The sequence below is a fragment of the Eleginops maclovinus genome, chromosome 18 (genome assembly GCF_036324505.1).
Source record: "Eleginops maclovinus isolate JMC-PN-2008 ecotype Puerto Natales chromosome 18, JC_Emac_rtc_rv5, whole genome shotgun sequence".
Lineage (NCBI taxonomy): Eukaryota > Metazoa > Chordata > Actinopteri > Perciformes > Eleginopidae > Eleginops > Eleginops maclovinus.
Window position 1 is genome coordinate 23653255 of NC_086366.1, and position 23744 is coordinate 23676998.

The 23744-nt window shown below is 40.0% G+C and overlaps 1 protein-coding gene across 2 annotated transcripts; it reads left to right on the forward strand.

Annotated features, from left to right (window-relative positions):
* The first annotated feature begins 1718 nt into the window (after positions 1 to 1718).
* On the forward strand, positions 1719 to 23664 carry cuedc1b (CUE domain containing 1b). Of its 2 annotated transcripts, none has more exons than XM_063906861.1 (11): positions 1719 to 1809; positions 7307 to 7965; positions 9253 to 9380; positions 11800 to 11926; positions 12174 to 12435; positions 14001 to 14066; positions 14980 to 15060; positions 15152 to 15245; positions 15410 to 15468; positions 15797 to 15866; positions 18346 to 23664. In XM_063906861.1, coding segments are annotated over exons 2-11 (1203 nt in total). In that variant the 5' UTR covers positions 1719 to 1809; positions 7307 to 7650; the 3' UTR covers positions 18347 to 23664. The 2 variants fall into 2 exon arrangements, with proteins under 2 accessions (XP_063762931.1, XP_063762932.1); XM_063906862.1 differs by having other exon boundaries at positions 1731 to 1805.
* The last annotated feature ends 80 nt before the right edge of the window (positions 23665 to 23744 follow it).

Here is a 23744-nt window from a genome sequence, read left to right on the forward strand (position 1 = left end):
ACATTCTTCTGCTCGATTATGGCCAAAATGATAATCACAATTATTTCTGATCAATATTGGCAAAATGATTATGATTATTTGTTGGTGTAGGCTTACCACTGCTAAGATATGTCTAGTCTATTCAAACAGCCCCAAAATAACAACTGCTTAATAAAGATAATGTTATTTTTGTGTGTGTTTGTCAGAGAGGATTTTATTTAACTGTACGATGTGCTGCCTTGTTTAAACTGTACGCATTACTAATGCTACAGGTAGTGTTTCAGTTGTGTGCATATAGTAGGCCTACATATAACAATATTAACAATACATCCCTCTTTAGTCTAAATATGGCCAGGCTACAACATTTGGTAGTAGTGATTGAATAACCTTAGCTGACCTCTTTTCACCAAATGTAGTCTCATGAACAAGTGAGATTTAGAAGCTTAGTGTTGGGTTTTATACAGAGTAAAACTGAAATGCATCAAGGGATAAAGCTAACCTCACGGTCGGAGCAGCTTTACCAGAAATCCTTTTCAAATCCATTGAAACCTGCATTGTGGGCCTTAATCAGTCTATGGTTGTTGCCTGTCTAGTGTTATCCATCTGCTGTGCTGGGTAAAGCACCTGAGGCCCCAGAAGCTGAATGAAACTAACACAGGAAACTAAAACATTTGGCCTTCAAAATAAATGTTGAAATAGAATACAGATGTGAACACAAGAACAGTTGCATTCACCTCTTTAACTCGATTTCTGTAAACAATTAAGGGCATATGTGCCCAAAGAAAAACAAAAAAATAAAATACAAAAACCATAACTGTTTTATTTTTTTTAGAATTTCCAAATCTGCACACAAATTTAAAATATATGGGTTTGCAGGTATTGAAAAATGTTTTGCTGCACAACAGCGTTATATCCATACAATATTTTTGAATGACTGAATGTACCTTTTGCATTTTTCTGGGTTTATCCATTACAGGTAAATACAACTGTAAGGGTGAAAACAACAAAAGGAGAAATAGAGCAGTCCATTGTTTACATTTCATGCATTTATAAATGCAATCACACTTCAGTCAGTATGGTAAAATACACCAAAAGTCAATACATGTACAATTCTATCAGTCGGTAAACAAATGCTGAATTGCTCCCCTTTTGTCAAGCTGGCATTGTTTTCCCTAAACGTGTATCATATTGCACAAATTACTTTAAACACTACTATTACTGGACTCATCTCAATGAAACAACACATTGAAAGAATCTCAGCCACTGCATTTGTTGTAAATTATATAGTATCCAAAAACAAGAGAAGGACTTCAGTGTATAAAAAATGGGTCTTGCCCATTGCATAAGGTGTAACGCAGGGATCAATCCTTCTTTTTTTTTAACCATTTATAAAAATCATTTTGTCAATCGTTAAATTAATCTACATGCGGACGACAGCACTGTCTACTGGATTGCTGCATTTATTTCCTTTAGTCAAGCTGGCATTGCTTTACCCATGGACTGTGTTTACGGTCATTTTTTAACATTCGGGTTTTGTATGTAGATAATCAGTGACTTGATCTGTTTTTAATAGGCTAATCTTTAGTATAAAGTGTATCTATGTACATCTTTGATGGGTTATAATTGTTTTAAAATCCTGATTAAAACATGGCATATCATCAGAAGAAAGACAAGCATACAAACAAGAGTTTTATTTTGAAGTTGTTAGTGTGTTGCGGCTGCGCAGACACTTCCGGTGGCCAGCTGAGCGTAATGCTAATGTGCTGCTAACAGTACAATGCTAACGGCCCCGCCGCTGTGGATACCTTTTTTCTGCGCCGCAACCAGTGAGTAAGTTAACATCACACACTGCTTTAACTAACGTTACCGCCTCTGTTGCCAATGTGCTGCCTTGTTTAAAGTCCCCTCCTGTCGTTGTAAACACGACCAGGTGCCGTTTTTGACAGTAACGCGAACAGAGCATGAGGGTAGTGTACGTGTGTCGGATTCAGTGACATATTTAGACACCGTTAATCTGGTACTGCTTACAGAGCCGAGGCCAAGGTAGATGAAAACCTGTGTGTGTGTGTGTGTGTGTGTGTGTGTGTGTGTGTGTGTGTGTGTGTGTGTGTGTGTGTGTGTGTGTGTGTGTGTGTGTGTGTGTGTGTGTGTGTGTGTGTGTGTGTGTGTGTGTGTGTGTGTGTGCTTGTCTATCTGTCTGTCTGCACGGAGGACCGTATGTGTCTGTTTGTGATTAGTTAGCATTGTAGCTAAACACTGTTTCATTAAAGGTCGCTGCTCAAATCTGCTCTTGTTGCATTACTTGAAGGATATGGGGTTTGGGTCGATGTCGTTTGGACAACTGGCGTCAATGTGGCTATATGGAGCAATATTAGACATGTTTTTGAATTGCTGAACGCTCACGAAGCGTTAGCCTATTAGCCTGTTAGCAGCGACCTGTTATGTTCCCGAGAAGAGCACATGCATGAGTATGAACGCTACGTAAGAAAGTGGTATTTAAAGGGGGCCCTGCATACAGGATCAAAATGAAACACGAGTTCTTAGCTGTTACAAACACCTACGGTCTACTTCTAATGCAGCATGCAACCGATCCATGAGAAACAAAGCACTTCTCATGTGACAGAGACTTTGTTGAGCTCCTCCACTTCTAGTGTGGACATCTTGATCTTAATTTGTATTATTTCTAGAGAAGTAGTAACCACCAGTTTGTCAAACTGTGGCTCTCAAAATCCAGGACTTTTGTATTGCTCTTTTGTTATCAACATAAGTTAGAGTTCTATAATAAATCTATAAAAGTGACAGGTGTCACAGCAATGTGTACAATTTGACCATGGAGCGCCCTCTGTGAAGGGCTGACATAGGCGCAGTGTGTGAGAGGTCAGTGGTTGTGAGTCTTTGGAGGACTGATCTGTCTCTCGGCTTTACAGACGTACTGATAACAATAATGCTTTTCAACCACTACATTAATCATAATGTTATTCCTGTATTAACATAATATACTCACTTGACTCATAACGAGGCCCTGAATCTCTCCATTTAAAGTTGTGATTCTATATATAAATAGTTTTTTTTGCTGTTATTTATTCTCTTTTTGTGCCAGAAAACAAAAACAAAAACTTCTTCATTATTTTCAATGATATTGAGCTGTTTGTTATTTAAAGACCTAGAGGCACGGGACGCTCAAGTGACGACTGTGAACATTTTGTGGTATGCAGGTTTTTTTTTTATAAAATCGCTTGGAAACTCGACTTAGGTTGTTTTCCCAGTTGCCTGTTGAATAATTCTCATTCATTTAATCTTTACTTGCCATTCGTCAAAAGACCAATGCATTTACTCACTCAGTATTAGGTTATTTGTTATGAGTGTGAAATGTATTTAACAAATTGCTTAGAAGCATTTACCTCAAATGTAATTGTTTCAGTATGTGTTTCAGGTCTTTATTAAGCCTTCATTTCAAGCCTTTGTTGTAAGAGCATGGAACATCTGGCTCCCCTGCAGCAGGATATGATCCCTTTTGTGATTTCCATCATGTGCAGCTGTAGGAGCTAAGAGCCACGGACACTGCATTTGTCCATCCTAATCCAGCTGTTCCGATTTGTGTGTGTGTATGTGACATAAAGTGCTGTGTCTGTGTCAAAAAGCAGCCAAACAAAAGCGCTGTAAGTTTTCTGGCTCTGTGTGCTGCTACATAACTACAATAAATGTTGATGTTGACATTACCTTCTTTGCCATTGTATTGAATCCACCAATGCAGAGCTTGTTAAGCTAACTCTACTTAACAAGAACATGGCCGGGGATTCTCACCTCCTCAAGTTTCCATATTTGTGGGCTTTCTTCGCCTGGCTGGAGATGATTCCCCAGGAACCCAAAGTTAAAAACTTGTGTTGCTAAGTTTAGATCTATGCTAAATTCCTTGTTTAATTCAACTGTACAAGTATTATTTGGCCCCAATGCACTGCTTAATAGATAACTAATTAAACATATTTTATTATAATGCTGCCAAATTACAACTATTCTGCCAGACAGCCCAGTTAAAGAGAAGTGTTCAGGGGGGAAACAGCTAGTCAGTGAGCCAGATTTACACTTGAACATACATCTTGCAACAGCTGAGGCTACATTTAACACCTACGATCAAATCAAACTTTATTTATAGCGCACTTTTTATAAACAAAGGTAAGTCAAGTGCTTTGCAAACCAAACTCAATTTACTAAAAAATAAAAACAATACTATCTCCTCCTTCCCCATGTATAACCAGAGTAACACATCTAATAAAATCAAATTCAAGGCCAATTTAAATGACAAATACAATTATTTAACACCCATGCGACAAACACGTTTCAATATAATACACTGAGCTGAATGTGTCAGGTAACCAACACCAGACTGCATTAAAATAAGGTGAACATGCAAATGAAGATAAGTATTGACTAAAAATAAATCTGGACTTCAAAAGTCATGTGTTAAATTAATGTGATCCCTTACTCAAACAGAGAGGCAAGTGCAATCTGAGGTTTAGTGTTAAGCCGTAAGTCCTATGAGTCTGACACTTAAAACATTAGTGCATGTGTTCACTGCTCATGGATCAATGTAGCAGGTCAAAAGCTTTAGCTGGTAAGCAACTGTCTTCCCCTCATACAGTACACACACATACACACACTCCCCCTGGGGACATAGAGTCCTGGATTGTGTGCTAAATATAGCAAGATTCTTGCAGATTGATGTGATGTTAGAAAGAAATCTGTTCCTGCATGGTATCTCTTACACACTCTCATACAGTGGCAGAACCATCAAAAGCCTCTGATAACGTTCTCACTAGTTTGTTTGAAGCTGAAAGATAAAGGCAACACAAATGTTTGGTATGTTTTGTTTTTTTTAGATTGAGTTTGAAATATTGTAGTTATAAGAAGAAAGAAAAAGGGGACAAAAAAATCCAACTTGTTCTTATAACGCATTAATAATTATCTTTTATTTTAAAACTATTGCAATGCCATTGGGCCCATTGCTTGTCTTTGAGCTGCTTGCTAACACTAAGCTACACTGTGTTGTGTTTGAGCTGTGGGCTAAAGGTAAACTGCACTGTGTTGTTTTTGAGCTGCGGGCTAACTGTAAACTACTCTGTGTTTTCTGTGAGCTGTAGGCTAACAGTTAGCTACACTGTTGTATTTCAGCTCCAGGCTACTAGTTAGCTACACGGTAGCCCAACGTTGAACTATACAGTGTTGTCTTTGAGCAGTAGGCTGATGATAAACGACACTGTGTTGTCTTTGAGCTTCTGGCTAACGGTAAACTACAGTGTTTTCTTTGAGCTGTAGCCCAAGGGTAAACTACACAGTGTTGTCTTTGAGCAGTATGCTTACAATAAACTACACAGGGTTGTCTTTGAGCAGTATGCTTACAATAAACTACACAGGGTTGTCTTTGAGCAATAGGCTAACGGTAAACTATACAGTGTTGTCTTTGAGCAATAGGCTAACGGTAAACTATACAGTGTTGTCTTTGAGCAATAGGCTAACGGTAAACTACAATGTGTTGTCTTGTAGCTACAGGCTAACAGCAAACTACAGTGTGTTATCTTTGAGCAATAGGCTAAAGGTAAACTACACTTTTGTCTTCAAGCTGCATGCTAACAGTAAACTACATTGTTTTGTCTTTGAGCTACTGGCTAAAAATGAATTACATCTATTTGTCTTTACGCGAACGGAACACTACACTTTGTCTTTACGCTGCAGGCTAACAGTAAACTACATTTGGATGTCTTTGAGCTGCACGCAGTTAATTACACTGATTTAAAAAAAAATGTGATCCATGCAAGAAGGCAGTGATAAAAATACTGGGTTAAAATCTGATACTGGTTTTGATTTCGATGTTCAAATTTAAAAGCTTAATCATTGTCAATTTATAATGAAGATCAAAACAGCCCTATTACAAAGTGCTGAATACAGACCGAGACAAGGGGGAAGCACTGGAGCCAAAGCAGTGCAGTCTTGCGTGAGTCATGGTGGAACTTTGTGACTATTTAGAATTTCTGTATCACACTCATTAAGTCTCACTTGTTCTTTTTGTGTGCATGCACGCACGCACACATGCATAAACACACACACACACACACACACACACACACACACACATACACATACACATACACATACACATACACATACACATACACATACACACACACAAACACAGCTTCAGCCTGGCAAGAAGTAGAGGCTATTGGTGCCAGCATCTTGTTTTCATGAAAGCCAGACTCTTGGTAAATGAGAGGGCTCTGTTTAAGGGCTCTGTTGATGTGGCCTGGCACTGCCATGAGGCACTGGGCAGCCCCCAGCTACAATGACCCCTAGTGTATCAGGAAGGAAGGGAGAGGCTGAAATTGCAATTAGATAAAGGCAGAGCTACATCGAACTTCTCCTTACACACCCCTCCAGTTCTTGAATAGGGGAGACCAGGGTTGGTTGGCACACGTAAGATCCCAAAACCAGGTCTGGGTTAATACTGTTAGGAGATTTCACATTCATGGACCCCCTTTTTGTTAATGTCTAATGCTTGTCTGTGTCTTTTTAAAATTGGCAATTGCTAGCAAGTGATATAATTAGTCCAATAAACGTCATCATGCCAAACATTAGCCACCTTTAGCTTAGCATTGGTGAAGGGAAGTTAGCAAATGTGATTTAGTTTGTTTATAACTCAACATAAGCTATTTACTATTGTAACATTTATGTATAAATCCTGCTAAACAAAACGTGCAAGTATTATAAACGTGTTTTTGCCAGAGAACTTATTTCCTGCAATATTCCAAAATCCAGTCAAAAGATCCCATTGCCTTTCATTGGGGGAGCCCTTGCAATTCTAACTACCTGGTCAGCCTACAAACATACAGTGAACATATCGGCACTGCTGGGGCCGATGTTGTGTTTCCTGTCTCATCATTATTTGCAGTCCCCTAAACTTCTTCTTTCAAAGACTTCCATGATGTTTCCCTGAGTTGAGCACACAAAAGGGACCAAACTAGTTGTTTGAACTTTCTTTTTCCAAACATTATGAGGGTCTGGACATCTTCATTTGTCCAACACGCATTCTCTATTGTTCCTTTTTATCATGTTTTGACATGTTAGAGTTTTTTATTTTGAACCAACATCTAGTTGTTTGTGGTGGTCCAACAATTAAAGTCCCTTGATTGAGCTACAGCTAAATATAAATCGTCAGAGCGCTTGGTCCCAGTCAAGAAGTAATGATGTATTTTAATGTATAATTTAATAAAAGTACCATATAGAGTTTGGGTTGCTAGCACCTTCTAACACTGCCCCTCTTCTCTCTCTGTAGGTACCGATGACTGTGAGGTAGTTATGCGTGTTTTCTGGCTGACTCATATCTCCACCTGGACCGTGTAACGTCTAATTTCTGTCACCACCTGCACACCCTTTAATACGTTTAGCCATGCCGGATATAGCTGAATAGCAAGTAGCATTCAGGGATTTGGCGGGAACTTGAGTGCTTCTACCTTCCCAACAAAAGACTGCCATGTTTCTGTTTAGAATGAGAAACTGAGCGAGGAAAAAGTGAAAAGCATTTGAGACTGAAGGGGCCAAAGTGCTTGTGTTGGTGACGGAAAAGAAGAGCCATCCTATCAGTAGGTTGGCATCACTTAAGGCACTAAGGCCCTGAGGATGACTAGCCTGTTCAAGCGCAGCAGCAGCAATGGAGGCTCCGGTGGCAGCGGAAGCGGCGGAGGTGGGAGCGGGAGTGGCCAGGGTCAGCTCAACAACAGCAGGTCCAACCGGCAGGTCCGTCGCCTGGAGTTCAACCAGGCCATGGAGGACTTCAAGATCATGTTCCCCTCTATGGACTACGAGGTGATCGAGTGCGTGCTGCGCTCCAACAATGGAGCCGTAGACGCCACCATCGACCAGCTGCTCCAGATGAGCATTGACGGACAGGGCTCAGATGACAGCTCAGACTCAGATGACAGCATCCCACCAGAGGTCAGTGGAAGAGGTCCATGTGCACCAACAAGCCTAGCCTGATGGGCTGTTAGTATTGACATTATAAAGCGAACCCTCCACTGTTTTTTTATAGGAATGTCGAGAACCAATATTTTGTTACTTAATTGTTTCCAAACAGTTTTGAGTGCTTGCTTTACTTTAGTATGGAAGATACCACAGTTACTATCAGGGCTTGAGACTAATGGCGTCCAATTGACAATAGAAAAATGGTTCTGGGACACAGTAAATTCACTATCAATGCACCCTATTTTTTATCTGACAATGCTACAAACCAGTGTTGAAAAGTCAGGAGAACAGCTGTTTACGTTAGCAGCTAGTTGTTAGCTTTAAGCAGCAGGTGAACGAAGATTCCATTAAGTTGATTTGCACTGTATTCATGTTTTCAGTCAAAATTAGTATTGTGCAAAAGTAGATGATCATGCAGTGCAACTATTGTGTTCAAATATAATCTCAAAGAAAAAGGGGTTTTCTATGAACCAGTTGTAGAAAACGGCTGAGTACGTTAGCTGTTAGCTTCTTGCTATAAGCATCAGGGGAACAGGGGTCTCATAGAGTTGCACTGCATTCATGTTTCAAATTACTAATTGGCTAAAGTTTATAAAAACTGATAAAGTTATCAGGATGTGTTCAAATATAACATTGGAAAATGTAGTTTTTGTTCAGTCTTCTATGAACCAGTTGTGGAAAACGGCTCAGTACGTTAGCTGTTAGCTTCTTGCTATAAGCATCATGGGAACAGGGGTTTCATAGAGTTGCACTGCATTCACGTTTCAAATTGCTATGTGGCTAAAGTATATCAAATCTTAGTTATCATGATGTTTTCAAATATATTTTTGTTGAGAATCTTCTATAAACCAGCTGTTAGAAGGTGATGCAATATGAAACGCACATTACACAAGGATTTATGTCCCTTCTCACTTCTTTATAAAAACCTAGTATTGTGTCACCTTAAAGAACAGGCACAGCAGTATGAGCAAAGTTAATATTTCATTAATGTTTCTGAATTTAAACAATAGTCAAATGTTTAGCACTGGAAATTCACTTACTAGATGTATAGATGTGCAGCACAACTATAACTGCCATGCTTTGTTCTAAATGAAATAAAAAGATTAGAGGGAGGTCTAAATTTAGCATGTTATATTTCACATTACCTAAACATTATATAACAAACCATAATTAGGATCAAAGTGGAGCATTTTAAAATTGCAAATGCAGGAGGCCAAGGCAGGATAAAAACATTTGATAAAAAGGTCTGTCTGTTTCTAGATTCTTGAGCGAACACTGGAGCCTGACAGTTCAGACGAGGAACCTCCTCCGGTCTACTCTCCACCAACATATGATATGCACATTTATGACAGGAAATACCCCGAAGCTCCACCAACACCCCCGCCAAGGTAAGAAAGTGCGACTGAACTGTTGCATAAAAGAAGCTGAAGCCTTTAATATCCACTTTCAATACCTTTTTTGGGGGGGCGCTGTCTAGTTGGAAAAAGGATTTGCTTCTTTTCAAAGCCAGTACCAAAACTATTGACAATACTACTTCATTTACTCATTGGAAACTTCATAAACCTAATCAGTGTTTCAATCTTCAAAAGAAAAAGTGATACATTTTGATTACATAGCCAGACCCTTTACTATTGTTATTAATCAATTAAATTGTGTCTGCTCTTAATCATTATTAAGTACAAGGCATGTCAGTGCTCTGCTCATGGGAATGTGATATTGGGTAGGTGTTGATCCTGCTAGGCTCTCTGTTTGTAGAAAATCTTGGTGCGCCAGGGCTTTTCATCCCCTCCTGGGGGTCAACTTGCCAGACATTACTACTGATTGCCTCCACATTAGTACGCTTAGCCTTTAGCCTCTGGTTGTGTTCTATATCAAACTGCAAACAACCTTTCTCACCATGACTGAGAAGAAAAAACTCCATGAAACACAGAAATTCTGTGGCGAAGTATGAATATGTTCATTGCACCAAATAGGAACCATGGCTGTATCACATTTTCTGCAAATTCTTGAAGTCGATATTGCAATTATTCATCAACTGGGGATCTTGGATATGTGTCAAATGTGATGGCAATGAATCCAATAGTAGTTCAGATATTTCAATTGAAAATACCAAGTACATACAGTGGGGCAAAAAAGCATTTAGTCAGTCACCAATTGTGCAAGTTCTCCCATTTAGAAAGATGAGAGAGGCCTGTAATTTTCATCATAGGTATACTTCAACTATGAGAGACAAAATGAGAAAAAAAATCCAGGAAATCACATTGTAGGATTTTTAATGAATTAATTTCAAATGATTGTGGAAAATAAGTATTTGGTCAATAACAAAAGTTCATCTCAATACTTTGTTGTATACCCTTTGTTGGCAATGACAGAGGTCAAACGTTTTCTGTAAGTCTTCACAAGGTTTTCACACACTGTTGCTGGTATTTTGGCCCATTCCTCCATGCAGATCTCCTCTAAAGCAGTGATGTTTTGGGGCTGTCGCTGAGCAACACAGACTTTCAACTACCTCCGAAGATTTTCTATGGGGTTGAGATCTGGAGACTGGCTAGGCCACTCCAGGACCTTGAAATGCTTCTTACGAAGCCACTCCTTCGTTGCCCTGGCGGTGTGTTTGGGATCATTGTCATGCTGAAAGACCCAGCCACGCTTCATCTTCAGTGCCCTTGCTGATGGAAGGAGGTTTTCACTCAAAATCTCACGATACATGGCCCCATTCATTCTTTCCTTTACACGGGTCAGTCGTCCTGGTCCCTTTGCAGAAAAACAGCCCCAAAGCATGATGTTTCCACCCCCATGCTTCACAGTAGGTATGGTGTTCTTTGGATGCAACTCTGCATTCTTTCTCCTCCAAACACGACGAGTTGAGTTTTTACCAAAAAGTTCTATTTTGGTTTCATCTGACCATATGACATTCTCCCAATCCTCTTCTGGATCATCCAAATGCCCTCTAGCAAACTTCAGACGGGCCTGGACATGTACTGGCTTAAGCAGGGGGACACGTCTGGAACTGCAGGATTTAAGTCCCTGGCGCGTAGTGTGTTACTGATGGTAGCCTCTGTTACTTTGGTCCCAGCTCTCTGCAGGTCATTCACTAGGTCCCCCCGTGTGGTTCTGGGATTTTTGCTCACCGTTCTTGTGATCATTTTGACCCCACGGGGTGAGATCTTGCGAGGAGCCCCAGATGAAGGGAGATTAGCAGTGGTCTTGTATGTCTTCCATTTTCGAATAATTGCTCCCCCAGTTGATTTCTTCACACCAAGCTGCTTACCTATTGCAGATTCAGTTTTCCCAGCCTGGTGCAAGTCTACAATTTTGTCTCTGGTCTCCTTTGACAGCTCTTTGGTCTTGGCCATAGTGGAGTTTGGAGTATGACTGTTTGAGGTTGTGGACAGGTGTCTTTTATACTGATAACGACTTCAAAAAGGTGCCGTTAATACAGGTAACGAGTGGAGGACAGAGGAGCCTCTTAAAGAAGAAGATACAGGTCCGTGAGAGCCAGAAATCTTGCTTGTTTGTAGGTGACCAAATACTTATTTTACCGAGGAATTTACCAATTAATTCATTAAAAATCCTACAATGTGATTTCCTGGATTGTTTCCCCCATTCTGTCTCTCATAGTTAAGGTGAACCTATGATGAAAATTACAGGCATCTCTCATCTTTTTAAATGGGAGAACTTGCACAATTGGTGGCTGACTAAATACTTTTTTGCCCCACTGTATTTAATATTCTGAGATAGCTACATGATAATGTAGTTAATTGGCCACATTTTTCATGTGTCCTGTTACTCCATGGGCTCTTATAGATTTGAAGCGGAGCCACCTCCGGGTCACCAGCAGGTCAGAAGCTACCGGAACTGGAACCCTCCTTTGCTCGGAAATCTCCCAGATGACTTTCTACGGATCCTCCCGCAGCAGTTGGACAGTATCAAGGTAAAATGTTTTACCGTATTTATATATCTTAATGAAGTTAAATTTGTCATTGTAATAGTTCAGAAAATACACGTTTTGATTATAAAATGCAGTATAAAAGACAGTGTTCTTCTCTAACAAAAGTGCTTTGTTAACAGAAATGCAAACAGCCCTTGGCAAACAGCAAATGCCAATGTTTTGTCAGCTATATGAGTCCAGAAGTCTACAAATCTTGTCACTAATATCCTCTCCTGCTTTCCCTCAACAGAGCTCACAGAGCATTCAATGCCAGCCTTCATCCTCCTCATCGTCCTCAGCTTCTTCCCTAAGCCAATGGACAGCCCAGTCTGCCTCTCGGCCCGGAGGTGCAGGGACCCCTGGAGGTTCAGGTTTGACGACAGGAGCATCGGAGCAAGACAAGAAACTGAAGCAGTATCTGGAGGACGAGCGCATCGCCTTGTTCCTACAGAACGAGGAGTTTATGAAAGAGCTGCAGCGCAACCGCGAGTTCCTCATGGCCTTAGAGAGAGGTATGACTGAGTTCACAGGTCACTCCATACAACCTAACTGTGTCATGAGGTCAGTGGCAACAGCTGACTTTAATGGTATAATAGTATACAGAGGATAGTAGTCACTAAAGACATTTAGGGTTGAGTAAGACATTTAACAGTAATTATTGAGATACTGACAAGCCTTTGAGGTTGTTATCATAAAGGGTTCCCTGTGGAGTTTTCACCTCTAGTATTGCTTTGGAGCTGTGGTTTTATCAAAGAATCCACGTTCAAAGTACATTAGGGTGACACAGAAGACAGTCGAAATATTATCTGTCTTTATTATTGAGCTTGAAAACAATTGGTAGGCAGGCTTAATAAAGAATGACATTATCAAGGCATGTAGATTTATCTTTTTTTTTCCCATGCAATTATTAATCCAACTTTGTGACCGGAGAGATTTATTTTTGACTTCATCAGAGTTTTCACGCCAAAGTCTGGTAAATGGCGGCTAACGAAAACACGACACACTTTGTGGTTGCACACTTTTTCACTGATCTATGGGTGGTCATAACGCAACTAAATGTGCTGTTATGAACCAGATAAGGAAGGAATGTGAAGACACTAAACATGAATTGACCACAACTGGATTTAAAATACAAAAAGCTGCTTGGAAATTATTTGTAAGGAAGGAGCGATGATGGGTTTTGGTGAGTAACACTGACAAAGTCTAACATTTTATAGAAAACTCCACAGGGCACCTTTCAAAGCCCTTTGTCTTTTTGCCATTATTTGCCTGGTTGCAGGTCCTATGCTCTTCTTTTTGGAATTATTTTTGTCAAAGTAATAGAACTTAAATGTATGATTATAATTTCCAATATACAGATTTGAGACTCTCGTTGTTTTTCTAATTTCACACTAAAGCATAAAACATTTTTTCGTTAAACTGTGATTCTGGATACAAATCCAATATGTTTGCCTCTCTATTTTAGCACAGCCATATCTAGCAGTGGAAATAGCTTTTAATTGCTGGCGTTTCTTTAATTATTGGACATTTCTTAGATTTTCTTTACTTGGACAAAATGAATTTCCTGTCTCCATTTGTCACGTTCTTACATCCCTCAGCTTATGATCAAGGTGCTTCCATTGTTGTAGTAGTTATTTTTATTGGCCCACACTATTTTTAAAGGATGAACTTATCTTACTTCGGTCCTTATAAGAAATTAGAAAATGAATACATATGTTCTTTAATAGGGATTAATAACTCCATTCTGAGAGGAGAAAGTCAATGTCTAACATTAAATCAGAACTTAAAAGTTCACACAACTCCCTTTAGTCAGACTGTTTAAAAAGTTGAACAGCATAAACATGATGACCAACAACATTTTTCGACAGTAACTAAATCAACTTCCCAATTTAAAGATTGTTTAATACAATGAAATGTTTGTGTCAGCGATGGAAATGCTAACGTTTTAGCAAAATGCTTGCCCTGGCTGTTTTGGTGCCCTCTCTTCAGATGTACTGACATGAAGGTTCAGGACTCAGAGATTCTACCATCTTGATCCCTCACATCAGTGGTCATAACATCTGCTCTCTGTTTTTAGATCGCTTGAAGTATGAATCAAAGAAATCAAAGTCCAATCATTCATCTAGTGTGGAGAGTTGCACAGGTAGATATCACTCATCAAGCTTCCTCTGCCTAGCTCTTTGCACACTGAACTCTACTGAGCAGGGAATGGGAATCGGTGCATTCTGGGGCCATCTTTGGAGGATAGCGACTAAAGCAATGTCAGCAGCCATCAATGTCTTTTCATCTTGAAAACTTGCCACTACTCGCTGTTACTGATGTCAACTCCTCTCTAGTCTTTGGAGTTAGCATCTATATCTTTCGGTAATTAAAAAAAATTGTAAATCTTGTGTCTAATTTATAAACAAGTGGGTACAGGACCTATGTACCCAAGGAAAATACAATAATACAATCATTCGGCCACTAGTGAGATAGTTATCGCTAACTGAATGTCTCAAAACGTCTCTCTAGTTATCTACCAATATGTTTATTAATATTGCAACATTATATGTTTTAAATCGTATTCCCTGTGTAGTGGTTCCTCTTTCTGTATTTCAGGAATAATTTTGGTAAACTAAAGCGTTAGCAACCCAACCAATTTATCGTCTCATTCCCTGTTAGCTTCCCATGTTAGCTACGTCTCCCTGGTTAGCTTTCCATTTTGGAAAAGTATGAAATGTTTAATATTGGTCATTTTTTATTTTTATCGTGGTATTGTCTGTCACAGCCAACAACACAACAGTGCCTTCCGACCATGTTGTAAAAAGATTTAAATAAAAGGGTAAACCCTACTTCGCTCACCGTAATAGTTAGTCAACTGGTATCCTTCAAAGATGGCCGACTTGCCGTTGATGCCGTCTCATTCCCATTCCCTATACTAGTCTGTGTTTTGTCTCCGCATTCACTGTGAGAGTTTTTTGTTGAGTTAAGGTTTTGCACTACTATAAATACCTGCTTCTACACTTAGAGCGTGTGTGTCAGGACATCAGTGTGTGTGTGTGTGTGTCTGTGTTCAGGAGAACAGTACTCCGCAGCTTCAATGGACGCCGTCTCAGATGACGCCCTGTTCAGAGACAAACTCAAACACATGGGCAAATGTAAGTTGATTACGTCACAACACTACTGATATTTCACTAAAATTAACATTTTCTATTAAAGTGACCAACCTGGGATATTTCTCTCCTCCAGCAACAAGAAAGAAGCTGTTTGAAATCGCCAGAACGTTCTCAGAAAAGACGAAGCGGAGAAAGTCAAAAAGGAAGATGCTCCTGAAGCACCACTCGTATCCTTTGCTATACCTTGAGTATATACTAACCCTAACCCTCTTGTTTTAAGGTTGTAGCCAAATCATATTTATTAACCACGGCAGTTGATCATTTAAAGCAAAGTTAAGGATCATCCTCCATGACCAATTTTGATTGTTTTCTTAACTAAACTCCTTTCCAGATTAGGAACAGCCAACTCTACGGCCAATCTCCTGGACGATGTGGAGGCAAACCCCTGTGGTAAGGAGTGCATGTCATCCAAACAATGACATGGAGCTTTTTTTACACAGCAGTCTCTACTAAGGCCCGGTTCCACGTAGCATGTTTGTTGACAGAAAGGCGCTGATAATATATTTAATAATGTAGTTATGACAACGATATCCCCACAACATTTCACTGCTTTTAAGACAAACTATCTTCACCCCCTTGCCTTATCTCTTTGGGCTACTTTACATTTGGTTTGCTATTTTTTTTTTTCACCATTACGACCAGCTGGAAGATTCTTGTTCTCAAACTTTATATGATTAAGCTTCACCGATTAATCTGAAAGTTTACATCTCTGTTCCAGAGGAAGATGGTCAGCCTAGAAGAACAAACACTCAGGAACAGAATGAGCAGCGCCATGAGCCAGTAGTATGGTAAGTAATCCAAATTTCTATAGACTAATGCCGCGTCTCAATTTACGTACTTCTGTGCTTATATTTGCTGTTTTTGGTACATACAGTGGGGCAAAAAAGTATTTAGTCAGCCACCAATTGTGCAAGTTCTCCCATTTAGAAAGATGAGAGAGGCCTGTAATTTTCATCATAGGTACACTTCAACTATGAGAGACAGAATGGGGGAAACAATCCAGGAAATCACATTGTAGGATTTTTAATGAATTAATTGGTAAATTCCTCGGTTAAATAAGTATTTGGTCACCTACAAACAAGCAAGATTTCTGGCTCTCACAGACCTGTAACTTCTTCTTTAAGAGGCTCCTCTGTCCTCAACTCGTTACCTGTATTAATGGCACCTTTTTGAACTCGTTATTAGTATAAAAGACACCTGTCCACAACCTCAAACAGTCATACTCCAAACTCCACTATGGCCAAGACCAAAGAGCTGTCAGAGGAGACCAGAGACAAAATTGTAGACCTGCACCAGGCTGGGAAAACTGAATCTGCAATAGGTTAGCAGCTTGGTGTGAAGAAATCAACTGTGGGAGCAATTATTAGAAAATGGAAGACATACAAGACCACTGCTAATCTCCCTCGATCTGGGGCTCCACGCAAGATCTCACCCCGTGGGGTCAAAATGATTACAAGAACGGTGAGCAAAAATCCCAGAACCACACGGGGGGACCTAGTGAATGACCTGCAGAGAGCTGGGACCAAAGTAACAGAGGCTACCATCAGTAACACACTACGCCGCCAGGGACTTAAATCCTGCAGTTCCAGACGTGTCCCCCTGTTAAGCCAGTACATGTCCAGGCCCGTCTGAAGTTTGCTAGAGGGCATTTGGATGATCCAGAAGAGGATTGGGAGAATGTCATATGGTCAGATGAAACCAAAATAGAACTTTTTGGTAAAAACTCAACTCGTCGTGTTTGGAGGAGAAAGAATGCAGAGTTGCATCCAAAGAACACCATACCTACTGTGAAGCATGGGGGTGGAAACATCATGCTTTGGGGCTGTTTTTCTGCAAAGGGACCAGGACGACTGATCCGTGTAAAGGAAAGAATGAATGGGGCCATGTATCGTGAGATTTTGAGTGAAAACCTCCTTCCATCAGCAAGGGCACTGAAGATGAAGCGTGGCTGGGTCTTTCAGCATGACAATGATCCCAAACACACCACCAGGGCAACGAAGGAGTGGCTTCGTAAGAAGCATTTCAAGGTCCTGGAGCGGCCTAGCCAGTCTCCAGATCTCAACCCCATAGAAAATCTTTGGAGGGAGTTGAAAGTCCGTGTTGCCCAGCGACAGCCCCAAAACATCACTGCTTTAGAGGAGATCTGCATGGAGGAATGGGCCAAAATACCAGCAACAGTGTGTGAAAACCTTGTGAAGACTTACAGAAAACGTTTGACCTCTGTCATTGCCAACAAAGGGTATATAACAAAGTATTGAGATGAACTTTTGTTATTGACCAAATACTTATTTTCCACAATAATTAGAAAATTAATTCTTTAAAAATCCTACAATGTGATTTCCTGGATTTTTTTTCTCATTTTGTCTCTCATAGTTGAGGTATACCTGTGATAAAAATTACAGGCCTCTCTCATCTTTTTAAATGGGAGAACTTGCACAATTGGTGGCTGACTAAATACTTTTTTGCCCCACTGTATGTGTGTAAGGCAAAATGCACCACGAGTACCTGGATGGCGCTATCAACGGTCAAAAAGTGTGGAACGCTGGACACTTCTCACACTCGACATCCGCCATCTTAGTATAACCGTAATTCTCAAAGCAATACCCCCATAATAAAAGAAATGCCATGGATTATGATGCATTTCATTTGTCATACCATTTAAAAAGAGAAAATCATGTTTGAATGTTGACTGTTATTGGGAGTTTTCACTAAAAGCTACTTATTTCCACATTATGAATTACATAAATCTCCCAAAATGTTGAAATAGTAATATACATAATAAATATTTACTAATTTCATAATGCAGGGGCCACATATACTAAAGCTGAGTCCTAACCTGGGCCACATGTACCGCAGGGGCCACATAATAATAATAATAATTTGAATTTATATTGCGCCTTTCTAGCTACCCAAGGCCACTTTCCACACAGCTGAGTTCTTACTGCAGGGGCCCCATATACTAAAGCTGAGTTCTTACTGCAGGGGCCCCATATACTAAATCTGAGTTCTTACTGCAGGGGCCACAGTACTAAATCTGAGTTCTTACTGCAGGGGCCACAGTACTAAATTTGAGTTCTTACTGCAGGGGCCACATGTACTAAAGCTGAGTCCTAACATGGGCCACATGTACTGCAGGGGCCCCATATACTAAAACTGAGTTGTTACATGGGCCACATGTACTAAAGCTGAGTCTTTACTAAGACGCTCAGTCATGGTTTGATTTAAGGATGGAAACCCTTATCATACAGTCTCTCGTCTACATTTCAGATCCTCCTGTGCTGCACCATATCAGGGTTACCATGGCGACGGCAGCATGACCCATGGGAGGCGGCCTTTCAGCTCTTCCTGTCTCCCCCCTGCTCCCCCTAACACTATTCTGAAACCAGACAATGTAAGGCCAAGGGAGAAGGGGGACGGCATTACAACACTTTGTCAACATATCATTTCAAACGTCACGGTAAATGCATTAGTCCTGACTGTATTCACTGGCTTCCTTTAACCCAGTGACGGAACACTTCCACCATCTGAACCTTTCTTACTCACACACTGTGTGTCTGACGGAGACCCACAGGCATTTCAGATGCTTTCTATACACTAAACCATGTAGAGCTTTTTTACCATGTTTTCGTAAACACATTGTAATATTCTGCTGTTTTTCCATGTGCAGGGTTGCGTAAGTGACAGAATATCGCGGCCATTAAAGTTGTGGCGGCCCAGATGTCAACGCTTTGTAACAAACTGATCACCTTTAAAAGATCGTTGTCGGGAAAGGTCGGAGCAGCTCACTTATTTGCTCTATTAGGCAAGCTGAAAACGATGTCATTCATACTGTAGCACAGAACAATACACAACCTCTCTATGTTTCAATAGAATAGAGTTTAGCAGGAATGACTCGTAAACCTTGAAATGAGTTAGCATTTTTGCACTTATGGATTCCCCGCTCAGGAAGTCAAATGTTTTTTTTAAATGAGTTTTTGGTTAGATTCCTGAAGTCTTGTGGTTAACACAAGCTTACGGAAGTTTTGCGCTTTGTTCTACAACAAATAACACGTTGGTAAATACTAAACTGGTAAACGTCTGACACTGTTATGTGTCAAGCTTAATGACACTACTACACGTCCATAACGATTTTGCCTTTAGCTTAGCGGTTGGAGATAAAGTTATGTGACTGTGAAGTAGTAACGTTACAGCATTAAGTTAGCTACTGCTGCCATTAGCATTACCCTTTAACTTTTATAAAATGATCTCAGTATAGAGGAGGATGGAAATTATCTTTCTGAACAAAACGTATATGTTTCATAAAAGTGTGTTTGCCACAAATGTTAGATTCCAATGTCCAATGGAAAACCCCCATGTTTTTTTTGTTTGGGTAGCCCTTATCAATGCTAACTTCAGAGTTAGCTTAGGAAAATACTCAGTCCCTACACTGTTGGTATTACCTATTACCAATAACCAGACCTCAGTTTAAATGCAGAAGTATTATAGTTCAGAATTAACATACTTTAAGGCAGGGGCCCAGAATGCATCACAGTGTGAAGAGAGTAAAGTTAAATAGTGCTGTGTGGTTGGAAGAGGGTCTATTTGTTTGAAGAACACTGAAGACTTTAGGCTATGGTATAAGCATATGGTGGACATACCATGGTAAGACATATGCTGCTTTCCCGCACAGCAATAGCATCAGATTGATTTAAGAGGAAAATGAGCATGAGTCTGAATTTGTTGGATTAGCAGCGTCCGACTTTAACATTGCGGTGGCCCCCATTTGGGTGCAAAGCAGCGTTGACCTGCAGGGAAGGACAAACACAGTCAAATATATATAAGTCCCACCTTTGGATGTGTTCTCATGCTGGTGAGCCAGTGAGCCCTATTAGCTTCATCGCTGCGCTAGTGCAGGTGGAAGGTTAAAAGAAACAGCACCCCCGTCTTCCTCCAGGACATCATTACTGTCAACATTGGCGAGGTTAATTTATTCCAGGTATCAACATCTACCTCCTCCTACCCACAAACCCTTGCATTGTAAGGTCATGGGGGTTCTGTTTTTAGACCTTCTTCTGGGACATCACTGTACTTTTACCTTGGGGAATGGCATTGTTCTCACCTGGTCTTTTTGAAGCAAACTAAGAGTCTGACTCCGCTGCTCTGCTCTCTATTCACTGCTTCGCTGTATTCTGCCTGGTTTCCTGGCAAAAAACCAAGATGTTAAGAAGATAAGAAATATCTTCCCGACTTTTTTTGCCATATTCTTTAATTGACCCCTGAGTCTTTGAGCAAATCATCTGTTTATTGATCTCATCTCCGCAAGCTCAGAGGAACAGAAGTGATGGAAATGTCTCTTGGGAGGATAAAGCATCTGATAGGTGATTGGAGGAAAACCCTGTGAACACTCATTCTGATAGGATGTTGACGAGAGTAAGGACGGAACAAAATAAAAACACAAATGACTGTTGATGTGTAAAAGTAGATGTGAAACAAGCATAGGTAAAGGTGTAAGAGGTGTGTTGTAGCCTGTGTGAACAGAAGGAGTTGGAGAACAAGTACAAACAACACCTTTGTGCATAAAATGTTTTTTTTCCACCTCAGAAAATCTCCACAAATTAACCTTTCTGGAAATATTTTCTCAGTTTTGTGTGTGTTATTAATCCCCTTTTGATTAAACTACTTACATGTGTTATTTACTTGTTTAGAGATGAGCTACGTTTGATGTCTGAAAGTGATTTATAATACGGAAGTAGTAAGACCATTCCAGTGTTAATGCATGTTTTAGATCATTTAATATAAGTCATGTGCACACAACTCTACTTGTAAAGCTCATTTCTCACTATTTTTATACAAACAAAATATTATGTGACTGGAGGAAGACAACTGAGTGACAAACCCACAAAGAGATCTCGTTAACTCCCAATGGGCGTTTTAGTGTTTTTCAGCGTGTTGTTTTGAGCTGATTTTTTTCAGTGAAACCCTGGTAAGAAACCTCGCTGTTGAACTCTTGATGAATGCTAATGTAGCTCTGTCTGCTGGAACATATTTATAACTATTGTGAGATGATATTTGGTCAATGTTGTGTTCACAGTACTGCTGCCACCAGGCAACACGAGGAGTAGTCATGTATTATATACTGTGTATGTAGTGGCAGCAGTGCTTCATCACAATAAGCTGCGTCTCATTTCTCATTCACACTATTACCTGAAGATGACTTTAAAAAAAAAAAAAAGGTTGTTTAAAATTGAAAGAAGTCGTATCATAAATTAAACAACTGGCCGTTGTTTTCTGATAGAAAGGTGGAGGCACTGACCTCAGCGTCATACACCTCTAAATACATTTAAATGATATGTAATTTTGTCTTTGCAAGATTGGTAGCAGGGCTGAAAGAAGCCAGTTAAGTTCTGTTTCTATGGTTACCTCCCCTTCTAGCTTGCACCGCTACATACAGCTGTTTTCCAGAGTTTATACAACTGTGCGCGCAGCATTCCGAAGCAATGCCAAGTAGTGAACTACTCCGACAGTAATGCTTCAGCCTAGTCGGGCGGCACCGTTCTCTCCATAGAATCACAACAGCAACGCCAGCGCAATGCTGCTTCCAAATTATTTAAACTTGGCCCTTGATTGTCACTGACATTTCGACTCGCAACCAATCAGATTAGAACAGTTTAAGAGCGGCTCAATCTAGCCGGGGGGGAAACCGAAGGGGGCGGTGGTAGTGAAGTCCGTAGGGACTGTTCTTGGGAACCTGAAGTTCACCGGTTCAAGTCCCCGGTAGAACAAGTGCTACCAAGGTGTCCCTGAGAATGGCACTGTTCAAATGCAAATGCAATGGTCCGATGCAGAATGTAAATTTCCCCTCTGGGACGATTTAAGGGTTACTTCTATTCTCACCGTTGAAACAAAACTAGCTAGCTGTTTTCATCGTGAGGCTCTGTGCCCAACATTGCGTTGGGCAAACCGATTACATGTGAATTCAGTTTAAGAAATGTGGCCTGCTCTCAAAATTCAAATTATGTCAACGTTGTCCTCCATTGTTGCTGAATTTCTGATGCACAACCAATCCGAATTCACGATGGAAACAAAATTTAGCTAGCTTTTTTCACCGGTTTGCCGCAGAGCCTCGCAGTTAAAAGGGCTCGCTACATTTTTGGTTTTCTATCGTTACCTCCGCTGCCAGTTTGCGCAAAAGGAAAATCTCTTATCATGTGAAGGCAGCTTAAGGGAATTTACAAAAACCTACACATTGAAAAGTTGAGAGACTGTACTAGTGTGTAATTTCAATCACACAAAAATATAATGTAATCATTTTAAACAAAGAAAAGGGAGCCGGTAAATACAGGAAGCATTTTGAATGGCTTGCTCATGATTTGAGGTCCTGAACTCTCACCCAGCCACCGGAACAACTCCCATCATCAATTTTTTCAACTAATTATTTAGTGTAAATAACTACTTTAACCACGTCTCCATTCCATGAGGTGTCATGTGAGTAGGCTCACCTACATGGGACGCTGCCGTCGGTAATATTTAATCCGTCTGAGCGTTTCACAATGTCTGTTGTGAACTGCGGTCCACTGATGAGTAGATGTATTGAAATGTTAAAAAGCTGGAGTTGTTTGGAGGCTTCGTGCATCTGGTTTGTGTCGTGGTGTGTTAGCGGGTCGATTATTCTTTAGGAAAACTTGTTGATGTCTTCTCCTCTCAGGGAAACCCACCCCGATTATTTTCCTCCATTTACATTTTCCCTTTTATTTCCCTTCCATGAGTCTTCCTCAACACAGAAAAGGAGGTCAGAAATATAAGACACTATTTTGCAGCCCTTGCAGTTTATATTGCTATTTGCAAGTTTTTCTACAGAGCTGATGAAACAAACGTCACGTGATGCCAAACAATGATGGGAGTGTAGTTCCAGTAAAGAGCACAGGCTTCGGGAATTGTCGGAAAGCCTTAGATATAAACAGCCAGAGCTAAATGTGTTTTTGGTGTTACCTTAACAGATGTGTCTGTCATTTATAATCACACAACTCATTTCTAATGCTCAAGTATTTACAGTTCATTATCCCTTTATTTCAAAGGCTTTTGTCTTGATCTTGGAAAGGTGTACAGTGTGAGTTTTAAGAGACTCACTTCATACACTTCCTAAAATTAAAGTCACCATCAATCTAAAGCAATGTAAAAGTATTAAAGGCTTTATAAAATGTTTTTTTTTTTGTTCAATTTAAATCAATGTAGGGTTTCAATTTTCAATGAATCTAATATTTTTTAATTCTACAATAAGTATTATATTGCACAGTTTTGTTGTAATTCATAAAACACACAGACTGCATGGGTCTGTCTCTGTTGCTTTTAGTTATTAAAATGCCAAACGGAAGAAACAAACCACAAAAGGAACTCTACAACTGTATTTGTGAAGAAGCTGAAGATTAGACATGTTTTTTTCCCAATGTGTGTAACGCTTGTTATTGATTTAATTTCTTCACAGGTTTTGTTGTACGCAAGGAAACTTACGAGTCCCTGATATCCTTCTGTTGTACCCTATCTGATTTTTTTTTAGTTATATTGTAAATATATTACCATGATCATTAAAGGTTTTTCTATAAAGTAAAATGTGTTGTCCACCGTGAGTTTTCGTGACCAGAATAAAGGTTATGCAGATTCTGTTTACACACTTCTGATAAAAATATTAA